At 37.4% G+C, this 14431-nt stretch overlaps 1 protein-coding gene across 1 annotated transcript; it reads right to left on the bottom strand.

Moving 5' to 3' along the window:
- Positions 1–4654: 4654 nt before the first annotated feature.
- LOC110097955 (probable receptor-like serine/threonine-protein kinase At5g57670) lies at positions 4655–9722 on the bottom strand. Its single transcript, XM_020824630.2, has 12 exons — positions 9413–9722; positions 9214–9314; positions 9004–9128; positions 8812–8918; positions 8027–8731; positions 7681–7929; positions 7434–7600; positions 7273–7352; positions 6918–7065; positions 6069–6218; positions 5421–5871; positions 4655–5027 (listed from the first exon to the last, which is right to left on the bottom strand). The coding sequence occupies exons 1-11, from the start codon at positions 9594–9596 to the stop codon at positions 5608–5610; spliced, it is 2280 nt and encodes a 759-aa protein (XP_020680289.1). The 5' UTR covers positions 9597–9722; the 3' UTR covers positions 4655–5027; positions 5421–5607.
- Positions 9723–14431: the final 4709 nt, after the last annotated feature.

Below are 14431 nucleotides of genomic sequence, written 5' to 3'. Positions count from 1 at the left end.
ACAAATTCAAATTTTCATATTAATCTATGTTGATGACATTCTTGTCACAGGTAACAACAAGGCCAGCATACACAATCTCCTTCAGGATCTAAACACTCAATTTTCTCTAAAACAACTAGGCGAAATTGCCCTATTTCTTGGCATTCGTGTCTCCAAAACGACGGATGGCTACTTCCTTGATCAAGCACATTACGCTCAAAAGCTCATTCACGAAGCAGGTTTTGACCAATGCAAAACTTCTCCTACACCCATTACGCCTACAAACTCCCGGAACAATCCTGACGATCAACTGTTCGACGACCCGACACTCTATCGTCGTCTCGCCGGTGCCCTCAGTATTTGACGATCACTCGTCCAGATATTGCCTTCGCAACAAATCAGGTATGTCAACACATGCACCGACCTTCTCTGCAAGATTATCAAAGCCTCAAACGGATTCTCCGATACGTCAAGGGAACGAAACATCACAGACTACCCATCCAAGCTGGCGGAACTCAACTCTGTACCTATACAGATGCGGATTGGGCGTGCAATGCTACTGATCGGAAGTCCATTACCGGACATTGTACCTTAATGGGTCCAAATCTAATTTCGTGGACTGCGAAGAAACAAGTGACTGTAGCCAAGTCTTCGACGGAGGCAGAATATCGAGCTCTATCCGCTGCAACATCGGAAACACTCTGGCTGCGCCGCCTATCCGCCGAACTGCAACTCACTCAAATTGGACCCACGGTTATTCGCTGCGACAACATCTCCGCCTTGCGATTGCCAAGAACCCGATCTTCCATGCGAGGACCAAACACATTGAAATAGAATACCAGTTCATTCGGCAACACATTTCTGATGGCAATATCAGCATACATCACATCTCTTCTCATGATCAAGTTGCAAACATTCTGACTAAACTTTTCTCCAGTGCTCGCTATCATTTTCTTAGATCCAAATTAACCATTCAAGAACCTCATGATCAATTTGAGGGAGGATGATAGTAGTGTCTTATATTCTTAACCTGTACCGCTATTATTTACTTCTAAAACCTGTCTGTAGTTATATATATCTCTTCTGTATCTTGTAATGTTTAAGCTAAATAATACATTTCTCTTTCTCTTTGTTTCGGTCTCTGTCTCTCTTTTTGTCCTGCTTTCAACTTCTTTCAGGTAGGTGATCTCAAATGTTGCTTTCATTTAATAAATTGAAAACACTTGAATGTTATTTTGAGTATTTTTAAAATAATTTGTTTTAATTTTAAAAATAAATAAATAATTAAAAATAGAAATTAAATTTATTTATTGAAAATAAAAATAGGAAGTAGTCATTAGCACCTCTTGATGCAAATATGACCAACATGTAACCTTGAGTCTCAAATTGGACATTAGCATCTCCTAATGCATCAATTCTTGTATATTTCACTTAATTAATTATATGCTAGCTATACCCAAATACCCAATGTCAACTCCACCTATATTTGACTCTTTTAGTTCAATGAAAAGCATTACAAGTCGTCGCCGCCGTCACTACAACTAATAGCAATAACATCAAGTCTTTATCTCACTATGTGAGGTCGGCTACAATAACACAATCGTTATCAGGTGTCAAGCCTTATATGAGAAAAGTGAAGAGTTGTGTTAGATAGTCAATAGTCAGCGTAAAATTTGTCGAATAATCAAAACAAATAATAAAACAAAAAAACAATCTCGTTGAATCCAAATTTGTCTCAATAGCTTACTTTGACTCATCTATTTTATTAATTCCAAATTGAACTAAAAAAAAAAAAATCTATTTTATCTTTGGATCAATTCTTTAGTGTGGTGGTTTCTCTTACTTTAAAAAATTAATAAAGATCATAAATTGATAATCCATTTGGAGCTGAGCTAAATATTGAGTATAATAAAAATAAGATTAAGGGTTTATGTGATTAGGGCTTAGGTTAAGTCAAATTAAACAAGTAAAGCTAAGCTTTTAAGTGGGGTTAAGTAAAAATAAGATGATCTAAGATGATATAAGCTAAGAAAATTATTTAAATGATTTCAAGCTTAAGCTCAATTTATTTGAATAATCAAAACTTTTTTTTTAATGAATTGAGATAAACTATGGTGAAGGTTGACTTAGTTTTGCTTTGGTAAAACCCAAAGAATAAGATAATTAGATAAACAACTCATATCTTTTGCGCCGAATGAGGACGAAGTGCTTATTAATTGGCATTTCGCTCGTACTTAGAGTTGGAAAAAAATTATGCCACGATATTCTGATGCAAAAAAAATAAGTGAATGGACTCTGAGGCTCTTAAAGTTAGGCTGAGATTGGTGCAATTCAGGATATCATATATGATGTACTAATTTCTGCTCGAATTTTAGGATTTTGAACCTCATTTAGACAACTTTTTATCTTACGAGTATCAGCCTTCGACTTTCGGTCTGCATATCCCTATCCTATTAAGAATTCAACTTTCCTTTGAAGGGTTTTCTCTTATTTGTATCTTAATATTCAATCCCTCATTCAAATTAAATCCACCCCACAAAATTTAAGAAAATCAATATTTTTTTTATAAACAAGTATTTATAATAATATAAAAGTAAGTATAATTTCAAAATATTTTTTTAATCATTTAAAAAACTTTAATAAGACTAGCATGACAATCACATGATTCAACATATTCAGCTTTCTGTCGTGAAGGAACTGCTTTAACTTTACGTTTAGTTGTCATAATTTCAAAATACTGTGTAGTATTAATGTTCTTCTTTAAAAAAATGAAAAATTTTGATGATTGAGAGCTCTTTGGGACAATTTTTTCGCTATTTTATTTTTCGATCAGAGTAATTAAATTTCGTTTGATTATTATATTTCTGACTATTTTTCAAAAAAAAATTTGATAAAAAGCTGCTTTTTGTAATCACTTTTTTCATGAGTTCATGATAAACTTTATGAAATGTTACAACTATCATAATCAGATCTTAAATAATACCACTGCTGCATAGTCTATTATTGATCAAATCTATGGTGTTACCTAGAGGTGTCAATTTTGGGTCACGGGTCGAGTTCGGGTCAAAACCTGAAACTGACCCAATATATTCGGGTTTGGGTCAACTCGAACCGTTTTTACAAACGGTTCGGACTCGAACCCGACCAGACCCGTTTAGGGTTTAGGGACAATGCGACAGAGCCCATCATGTCATAACTACTTTATTATGGGCATCCAAATTTCTATAAAGCTAATTCAAATTTTAATTATATATTATATAAAATTTGTAAGAATTTTTCAACACAATAACATCAGTTTTTATAAAAACGAAAAGGGGAAAAAAAAAAAACTCCACTGAGATTAATTTATTGATCTAATTTGACCACTTCTCATGCTGTTTGAATCTCAAAATTGATGAAAATAACAAATAGTATATACAGCCCTTCTATAAAAAAGAAATTTAATATATTTTTAATGAGGCTAAACTGATTGAAACAATTCTTTAATTGCCTGATCAACTATGATTAAGAATTTAACCATATTTGAGTATTCCAACCTCAAAAAATTGTTTATCATCAGTAACTAAAGTTTTTTACATGATCTCCAAGCTTTCTTCACATTCAACTTTAAATTTCTTTCTTATAAAGAATAAGGACCTATTTTTAGTACTTGAGGAGTAACATTTTAATAAATTTAACTCAATTTTTATACCACTATGTGAGTCTTATTAAATCTTTTAATAATAAATCGTTCATTTAGCCATTTACCTGATCTTGAGTAGGATTGTCAATTCGGGTCAACGGGTAGGGTTCGGATCGAACCCGAAACTAAACCGACACTATTTGGGTCAACCCGAACCCGACACATTTTTAAAAACGGTTCAGGTTTCCGGACCCGAACCTGACCCGATTCGGGTCTAGGTCAACCCGAAGTTGACCTAAAATTGCTAGTTTTCGGGTCAAAAATCAGGCCATTCTTCGATTTTCTGGTCAAAATCAGGTAAAAAACGGGACAATCTCGGGTTTCCGGGTCAAATAGAAATTTTCGTGTCAATTTCGATTCATTTTCGGGTTACTGGGTCAACCCAAACCCGGCTCGATTTTTAAAACGGGTTGATTTGTTGAACCCGAACCCGATCTATTTCGGGTCCGGGTTGACCCTAACCCGAATTTTTCCTGTTCTGGTTCGGATTGTGTTTTAGGTCGTGTCAAAAATTGACACCCCTAATCTTAAGCTTAATGAATTCGTCTTATTAAACTGCTCGAATTGATAATAAACAAGAAAAAGTTTGAACAACACCCGCTCCTTTAATTAATACTTTTATATTTTTAACTTTACTTCAAATTGTATAATTTAGGCTTCGTTTGGAACAGCTTTCTTAACTTAAAACAACTTTCTAATACACAAATTAAAAAAATTATATTAAAAAATTGCTTTAAATAGTAAAAAAATTATCTCAAATGAAGCCATAAAAATTTGAACTTATATTGATCACTTTTGATGTCTTTGAATTTGTTCTATCAATACACTAAGACTTCGTTTGGAACATCTTTTTTGATATTTCTTAAAGCAACTTTCTAATAGAAAAATTAAAATTTTTGTATTAAAAAATTGCTTTAAAAAACAACATAAAAACGGTCACAAACGAACCCTAAATTTTACTACAATGTTGCTGAAATCAAAAGTGACTCTAAATTTAATTTTGAAAATTTCTAATACAAACAGTGCATCAAAAATACAATCAAGTGAAATTTCTAGAAACCACTCTTTTTTTCCACAATATTTATTTGTTACATGAAGTGAGGGGGGTCCAGCATATTTGCTGCCCCTCCTTTTCCTTCTTTCTACCTTTTCACTCAAACTCCCCCATTCTGAACCTGTATGCACCTATGTTAATCTGGCAGATTGGCTACGCTTCAGATCAGTCAGGTTCTTCTACCGTCTTCCAGTTCAGAATGCTAATCCAATGAAGAATCAAATGGATCAAGTTATAGTTGGTCAGGTCGGACCAACAAGCTGACCCTCCAACCGTGATGTAAATGCTCTGAGTTCTGCCACTTCGAACTATCTAAAACATTGTAAAACAGAACTCATTAGTATGCACAGATATAAAATGTTTTCGTTTGGGACGGCTTTCTTATTGCTGCTTAAAGCAGCTTCTTAATAAAAAATTAAATTTTTTTACTAAAAAACTGCTTTAAAAGACAGAAAGAAAACCGTCCCAAATAAATCCTAAATTATTATCAGAATAGTTTTCAAAATTATTGATTTGACTTTAGGATAAATGCAACATATAAAAATTTTATGTTGCATTCATCTCAAAATAAATTCAGCAAATTTATAAATATCCTGATAACAAATTCGATCACTTTATAGGTATCCACAAATGAGTTTGAGACTTCTCAATAGTAATAAAGCTCTTTGTTACCGCAATGGCTGTTAGAAAATTCTGAAATCTCACCCAAATAGAAGATGAAGCCTCAGCAGCTTTTCAGCAACAAACCAGTCTTCCGCTTCCTTTATTTACTCGCCATGAAGAATTAGAGGAGATCCATGAATCTTTTCATGGCAATATCAAACCACCTCTCTTCCTCACGCTCATTATAATTGAATACAGAGCTGCACAAGCTCAGGCCACACATTTGAATTCATTTGAAGCTTGAGGAACGGCTCCATCTCTCTTTCAAGTACTCCTCCAAGGACATGCTTGAGGTTGTGAAATCAAACGAATCGGTTTTGCTGCTCATGGAAAGTGCAACATCGTCATCCACGTCAAGAAAAGCTAAGTTAATGTGGGATTGGATGTTAAAATTCTTAATTGTTGCCTCATCCTCCATATCATCAAACAACATTGAAGTACCTAACCCCAAATTTTTCGCAGTTTCTTCATCACCTTTAATTAGCTTCAAAACCTACAAATTAGATTTAATCATGCCAAGGCCCTAGGGAACTTCTAAGGAATAAGAAGTTTAGATCTTAGGTTTCGTTTGGGAAGGCTTTCTAACTGCTTCTTAAAGCAGCTTTTAAGTAAAAATTAAAAATTTTGTGCTGCAAAGCTGCTTTAAGAAGCAGTAAGAAAGCTGTCCCAACCGAAGCCTTAGTATCTTACAAGCGCTATGCTAGGCCGAAATCCCGGTGCTTGTCTGATGCAAAGGGAAGCAGCAAGGCACATCCTTTCCATCTCATCTGCGTTGTAACTTTCACCCAAACATGGATCTAGCATTTGCTGAAGTTTCCAAGCGCGCAGTATAGGCTTTGCCTGCCATCAATATGATAGTAAATACTTGAGTTCGCAAGTAACCCTAAGGGAAATACTTGAGTTCGCAAACAAACCTAGCAATAGTCAGTAAAAACGGCAAGAAAGTTGCTGATTTGAGAGAGAAAACAGCAACAACAATGCAGGAATCTCAGGATATTGGAGAGTAATACAAGGAAAATTTCTTCTAGTCAATCCACGAACAAGGAAAACAATACAAGATACAAGTTTCTTCAATTCGAGAGGAAAAAACAACTATTCAATTCTCTAGCAAAGCCTAGAGCCCAAGACACAAACCCTAGATCACAAATCGCTTTCAAATTCAAGATAAAAATCTAATTCTAGCATAACCACTAATTAAAGCAAAAGGAGAAATACAAAATCCCTAAACAGCCTCTAATTCAAATTTCCCTCCTAAACACCCATTAAATTAATTGCTTGGGCTCACTAGGGCATCCGCCCATCTCCCTTGGTTCCGTCCCCATAGGCCGGCGGCTGTAGACCTAAACCGGTCCAGGTTGGACCGGTTCAACCGGCCCCTCCTGGGCCGGCCTAATACAATATTACATAAATGAATCCACATTTCAATATTTGTCATAAAATCAGTTGGCTGTGCAACAATTTACAATTCTGAAGACAACTGTCACAATGATATTATGCTACAATTTCATAATAAAACTATTGGTAAAATGCTTGACTTACCCACAGAACCAAGCTCTCCTCGCCCTTCGGACCATCAGTGCATACTGGCTTTCTTCCTGAGAGAAGCTCAAGAAGAACAACCCCGAAAGCATAGACATCAACCTTTTCATCTACTTCACCATAAGCAAAGCATTCAGGTGCAAGATACCTGCTAGGCCAGATCAATATTTGCTTTACAGAGATATAATAGACCTGAGATAGACTAAAGCTTCGTTTGGGATGACTTTTTTCCTGCTTCTAAAAGTGATTTTATAGTGCAAAAATTAAAAATTTTGTATTAAAAAGCTATTTTAAGAAGCAGTAAAAAAGCCATCCCAAACGAAGCCTAAAGTAAACAAAAAACTACATCAGATACCCAAATGTCCCTTCCAAATCACTCCTAGTAGTGTTCTTTCTGCAAGTTGATGCCAATCGAGCTAGTCCAAAATCAGATAGCTACAACACACAAGACATAAAAAGACTTCTTAGAAATGTGCAAAGAATGCAGAAGAGAAATCAAAGATAGTATCAAAATACCTGCGGCTCAAAATCATCAGATAAGAGGATATTTGAGGATTTCACATCACGGTGGATCACAGGTTGCAAGCTGCTGCTTTGATGCAAGTACTCCAATGCTTCTGCCACCCCAACTGCAATCTTATATCTTTCAGCCCAGCCAGGACTATTTTTTCCTCCATTGTTGCCTACAATTAAGAACTTAAATACATCAAACTATTATTTTGAAGCTGTGAAGACTGAGTTCCAAAAGAAGGTCAACCCATACCATGAAGATTGTCTTCTAAGCAACCCCTTGATAGGAAATCATAGACCAACACAAAACTCTTGTTCTCAAAGCAAAATCCAGTAAGGGAGATGATGTTCTTATGGTGCAATTTTGACATAATCTCAATTTCTGAAATGAAATTCTTCATCACATCATCTGAGGGTTCCAGTACTTTCACTGCAAGCTCTTTGTTATTAAAAAGGCGCCCTTTATAGACCCGGCTATTGCCTCCCTTACCAATGATATTCTCTGCAGTGATTTCAGACTACATATCAGATTAAGAAAAAGAACTTTTTCATATATCAAGTCACAAATAAAAATTGAACTAGAAAATCATAAGACAAACCAGGAGAGAAGTTCAATGTTGCCTGTTCGAGTTCCTTGAAGCTGAACAGCCTGCAGGCAGATGAATACTTCTCCTGAAGAGACAGCAATTCATTGGGCATATCCTTTGCTTCATCATCAACCTCAAAAGAGGGAATCAGAGATGTTACTCCATTACAACCGGCAACTTCATCAGACTTGGTCTGCTTGTGATCAGGATGAACAAGCGACGATATTGAATACCAACAAGGAAGCTGCATAGCCAATTGAACTGCAGAAGCCTTTTGCTTAACTTGCGAAGAATCCTTTTTATAGCTCAAAAAACATCGGCGAAATATAGACCATCCATGTCTTCTTTGAGACAATTCAGAAATCAGCATAGCTACACAACCCAAAGGTCTCTCATGGCCCTTCATTGGAATTTCATTAAAAGACCCCTCCCCAAGTTCAGATGAGGTCTGAAACATCGCGCTGGAAACAGGAGAGCACAGGGGTTCAGATAGAGAATCATGAGGGGCACAATTCTCATTCTTCGACAAATTGAATCTCAATGACAATTTAGCAGCATAGCTGTTGAGTCTGTCACAGCTCAATCTAGAGTTGGAAGCTGCTGGCAGGCAATGAAAGGAACGGCTTGCAAGCTCTGCATCCTTTCTAGCTTGCTTATTGATCTTACAAGGCCTCGCATAATATGTTCCAATGGAAAGGTCATCTATGCTTCTGTCTCCTGTCACCAAAATGAAATATTGAGTTCCTTTGTAGAACTGAAATAGGGAATTCTCACAAGGGATTCAGAGGAAAAGCAACCTGCCGCTTCTTCCTGGAAAATTATCTTCCCATTGTTCACTGCCAGCACCAAGCAACCACTAGAAAGTTTCTTCGAGCAGTATTTGGCAACGGAGATAGAAAAATAACTGTCGATTTCGATAGAGCATGTTAAATAAAACCGATCAAAGAGGAAGAGAACTAAAGAGAGAGAAATGGAAGCTAAGAGATTACCTTAACCCCTGGCTGGTTAACTTGGAAACCCCAACAATGAGTTTGGAGGCCGACGCCAAACTCGCCTCCTGAGCCAAAACCCTCCGAATAGAAGAACCTCGACCTATCTTTAGCTTGAGATCGATCTAAACAAAGATGAATAATGTATAAACTTTCTTATCCCGACATAGAAACGGATCTGAGTTAGAGATCAGTGAAACGTAACCAAACCTGCTTCAGGTTACAGAAAACCTCGTAGACGGCGATCATGGCGTTTAATGCGTTCACAATGGAGATCAAAGACGAGGGCTCACCATCAGAATCCGGCACCTCTACAACCCAAAATCCCAAACAAGATTAGATTTTTCCGGAACCCAGACCAAAACATATGAAAACCACTCAAATGTTTATCGCTTATTTATCGAATTACCAGCGGGGAGAACATGCAGCGCAATGACGCGATCACCAGCTTGAGCCACATTCACGAGAGACCATGTCAATAGCTCTCTGCTTCCGTCGTCCAACTTTACTCCGACCACCACCGTCGTCCCCTCCGCATTCTTCCTGTTCAGCTCTTTGGCATCTCTCGCCGATTCCTCCATCTGCAAGCTCATCTCCTTCCCTGCCTCGAGTTCTCTTCCTCGAATTCCTCACCGACCAAGGAGAGGTAACAGAGGAAGTGGAGAGCCCTACTTCTCTTCATTAATGGCGTTGTGCTCAATTTCATCATTGGATACGAAATTATCAAAATATATTCTTCCAAAAAAAAAATTAAAATATAATTTACGTTTTCTGCCGGAACGCACATCTTTGACTTATTATTATTTTTGATAATTATAAAAATTTAATTTGGCGATTAAAAATTGGAAAAAATATGCCAAATGTCAGATAGACCCCTCCACGGCTATTGCGGTCCGTCTGGCAACGGCAGCCATTTATTCTGTGAATTCGTTCAATGCCTTTCACGTGCTTAACTATTCTTTTTAATTTTGTTATTAAGGGTATAAATGAGTTAAGCTGATTCGCGAGCCATCTCGAATTCAATTAATTAATTAGCTCATAATTCAAGCTTATCGAGTTTCAAGCTCCAGCAAAATTTTGAATTTGTTAGATTATCGAGTTTGAGTTTGATCCAAATAATACTTAGCTTGATTACTCGTCAAGCCACTCGAAAGGCGAAAGGCTAATTGGAGAAGTGCATTTGCGCATGCAAACTGGCTAAATGTGGTATGTGAGATGACTAAGTGTGTGTGAGTTAGGATTGTCAAAATTGGGTCATGGGACGGGTTCGGGTCAAAGCTGAAGCTAACCTGGTACTATTCAACCCGACCCTTTTTTTTGCAAACTTGTTAATTTTTCGAATCCTAACCCGACCCAACCCGTTAGTCCGCCGCCGGCCCTATGTCCGACCGCTGCTTATTCAGCCTAATCCCGCCGCTGCTGGAAGCGATGCGACGCGAAATGACAACGGCAGGCGCAGGGCGACTCGGCAAGACGGCGACATCGAGCAGGCGACACGGTAGCGGGTGCTACAACGATGTGACACGGAAAGACAGTGGGCATGCAACATTGGTAGGCACGGGCAGGCGCAGTCAGACGTGAGTAGACGGATTTTTGTTGTGTCATTTCAGGTCATTCCGGGTCATTTTCGGGTTTCCAGGTCTACTAAGCCCTACCCAATTTTTTAAACAGGTCGATTTACTAAACCCAAACCCAACCCGTTTCACAAACGAGTTGACCCTAACTCGGAATTTTCGGGTCGGGTTCAAGTCTGATTTTTGGGTTGTGTCAAATATTGACACCCCTAGTGCCAGCGGCCGAAAGTGAACCGGGGAAGCTCGTGCAAACTGCAGAAGACTAATTGACCTTTGCATGTGTGAATCCTGTTCGCAAACTGACGTCTAGGAAATCAAACCACAAAATTGAGTCACTCGACGAGCTTGTTTTCAGTGGCACAAGTCGAGCTCAAGCTCTTCTTTTAAGCTTGACTCTAGTTTAAGCTCGGGATTTAGCTCGCGAGTCGAGCTCTCTACTTCGTAAGCTAATCAACAGTAATTATCAGTGTCTGCATTTCATGTTTGGGTTAATTAATGAGAACATTGTTAAACTCATTTATTAAGTTGATATAATTGATAGTTAATCAGAAAATTATCTGATCAAATAAGAGTTTTGATATAATTTCTGAGTAAAAACTTATAAATTTAAATTCAAACTATAGGAATTCTAATTTGAGCAATGCTCAAAGTCACAAAAAAAAAAAGTGTTTTGATTTAAATCAAAATGAGATCAAATCAAACAGTTAAAGCTTGGTTGGGACCTCACAAACTCTATTTGAGCAACTAAGGCTTCGTTTGGGATAACTTTAAATCACTATTTTATTCCTACTTTTAAGAGATTTCGTACCAAAAAACAGCTTTGAAAATAGTAAAAAAGTCGTCCCAAATAAAACCTAATTAATTTTAAATATTATATGTTTACAATCAAAATGAGCATCTCGACAAGAGCAATTTAAGGAGCCCTAGATCACCGAATTTTGAAGTTATTAGGGCACCTAAATTCCTAAAGAATTATTTATGATTTAGGAAATCAACATGACAATATGATAGATTGTTTGAGGATTTAGTTAAAGTTCTACAAAAAATTATAAATAAAAATCTATTCTCCACATAAAATGAACGTCATTTTGAAATTAGAGAAATCTTAGAGATCAAAAGAATTTCATAGCTTGTCAGCTAATCAATGACGACGTTCACCATTAATAAGTGTCCTCATCTGACTATTATCATTAGACCGTTGTTGCCTAATCATTATCGTTTATTATTATCTAATTATAATCATTTAATTATCATTATATGATCATCATCCTCTAATCACCACCAACAATTATTTAAAACATCATATTGAGAACATAACATGACGTGATAGGATTTAGGATGAAAGATGTTCTAATGAGATGTCCAATTACTTATATGTTATAATTTTTAGTTAAAAATAAATTTCTCAATTTTAATCCTTATTTTTATTCTTTATATAGTGTGATAAGCCAAGTCAAAAAAATATTCTCCATTGATATTCCTTGAATTGATAGTATTTGATTCCAAAAATTTATCTTAATAATGTAAGGAATCATTTTTCATGATTTTTGTAGACAGTGCCATTATATTAAAATTCATAACTTCAGATCAAATCAAATTCTTTGAATCTTGGGTGAATTTTGATGGAAGTGATTGGTTCCCTCTCACAATATGCACGTTTCTCAAAGCAATCCTAGGGAGGTCGGAGTGACCATAGTAGGCGACGGAGGTCGGGAGGACCGTAGTCGGCAGGAGACTGGGGTATGAAAGACCGTTGTCTGGTGATGGAGGTCGGAGTGACCATAGTAGGCGACGGAGGTCGGGAGGACAGTAGTCGGCAGAAGACCGGGGTCAGAAAGACCGTTGTATGTTGATGGAGGTCAGAAGGACCATAGTAGGCGACGGAGGTCGGGAAGACCGTAATCGGCAGGAGACCGGGGTCTGAATGTCGGGCCTTAAGCAGGACGTTGGGTCTTCAGCGAGACATAGGGACTGGACGTCGGGCCTTAAGCAGGACGTCGGGTCTTCAACAGGACGTAGGGACTGAACGTCGGACCTTAAGCAGGACGTCGGGTCTTCAGCAGGACGTAGGGACTGAACGTCGGACCTTAAGCAGGACGTCGGTTCTTCAGCAGGACGTAGGGACTGAACGTCAGACCTTAAGGTAGTGGTGCAATGAAACTCCGACGAGGCTTCGGTGGTGGTCCGGCGAGGTTCCTGCGGTGGTCCGGCTGTGGTACGGCGGGACTTCTGCGGTGGTCCGGCGGCCGTCGAGGAGGACCTTCCTCATTCTCTTCTTCCTTCTCTTCTCTTTTTATCTCTCTTGCTTGGATCCCCTCTCATGAGAAATGAGGGCTATATTTATAGATTTTCTAGAGTGGCATGGCCCGTAAATAAGCGTGAGATCAGGGGCGAATAGGGAGTGGTTGAATGGACGGCCGATATTGAATCCTACGATCGTGCACCGTTCATTGGTCATTTGAATATCTTAGTGATGTCGGAATTTGGTGATCTTGGGCTCGTTGGATTCGTCTCGTCGAGCCGTTCGATTCGAGTATAAGCTCGTCAAAATCGAAGACCGTTTGTTGTGTCATTTCGGGTCATTCCAGGTCATTTTCGGGTTTCCAGATCTACCAAACCCTACCCAATTTTTTAAACAGGTCGATTTACTAAACCCAAACCCAACCCGTTTCACAAACGAGTTGACCCTAACCCGGAATTTTCGGGTCAGGTTCGAGTCGGATTTTCGGGTTGTGTCAAATATTGACACCCCTAGTGCGAGCATCCGAAAGTGAACCGGGGAAGCGCGTGTAAACCGCAGAAGATGAACTGACCTTTGCATGTGTTAATCTTGTTCGTGAATTGGCATCTATGCAGTCAAACCACGAAATTGAGCCACTCAATAGCTTGTTTTCAGTGGCACAAGTCGAGCTCGAGCTCTCCTTTTGAGCTCGACTCGTGTTCAAGCTCGGGATTTGGCTCGCGAGTCGAGCTCTCAACTTCGTAAGCTAATCAACAGTAATTATCAGTGTCTGCATTTCCTGTTTGGGTTAATTAATGAGAACATTGTTAAACTCATTTATTAAGTTGATATAATTGATAATCATAAAATTATCTGATCAAATAAGAGTTTTGATATAATTTATGAGTAAAAAACTTATAAATTTAAATTCAAACTATTGGAATTCTAATTTGAGCAAAGCTCAAAGCCACAAAAAAAGTGTTTTTGATTTAAAACAAAATGAGATCAAATCAAACAATTAAAACATGGTTGGGAATTTACAGACTCTATTTCAACAGCTAAGGCTTCGTTTGAGACAACTTTAAACCACTGTTTTATTCATGCTTGTAAGAGATTTGTACCAAAAAACAACTTTATAAAGTAGCAAAAAGTGATCCCAAATAAAATCTAAATAATTTTTAAATATTATGTGTTTACAATCAAAATGAGGGTCTCGATGAGAGCAATTTAAGGAGCCCTAGATCACCCAATTTTGAAGTTATTAGGGCACCTAAATTCCGAAAGAATTATTTATGAATTAGGAAATCAACATGACCATCTGATAGATTGTTTGAGGATTTAGTTAAAATTCTACAAAAACTTATAAATAAAAGTCTATTCTCCACATAAAAAGAACGTCATTTTGAAATTAAAGAAAGGTTAGAGATTTAAAGAATTTCATAGCTTGTCAGCTAATCAATGACGACGTTCACCATTAATAAGTGTCCTCATCTGACTATTATCATTAGAACGTTGTTGCCTAATCATTACTGTTTATTATTATCTAATTATAATCATTTAATTATCATTATATGATCATCATCCTCTAATCACCAGCAACAATTATTTAAAACATCATATTGAGAACATGACA

Source organism: Dendrobium catenatum, unplaced genomic scaffold (assembly GCF_001605985.2).
Source record: "Dendrobium catenatum unplaced genomic scaffold, ASM160598v2 fragScaff_scaffold_946, whole genome shotgun sequence".
Taxonomy (NCBI): Eukaryota; Viridiplantae; Streptophyta; class Magnoliopsida; order Asparagales; family Orchidaceae; genus Dendrobium; species Dendrobium catenatum.
Note: the sequence above shows the minus strand (reverse complement) of the source record. Positions and strands in the feature narration are given on the sequence as shown.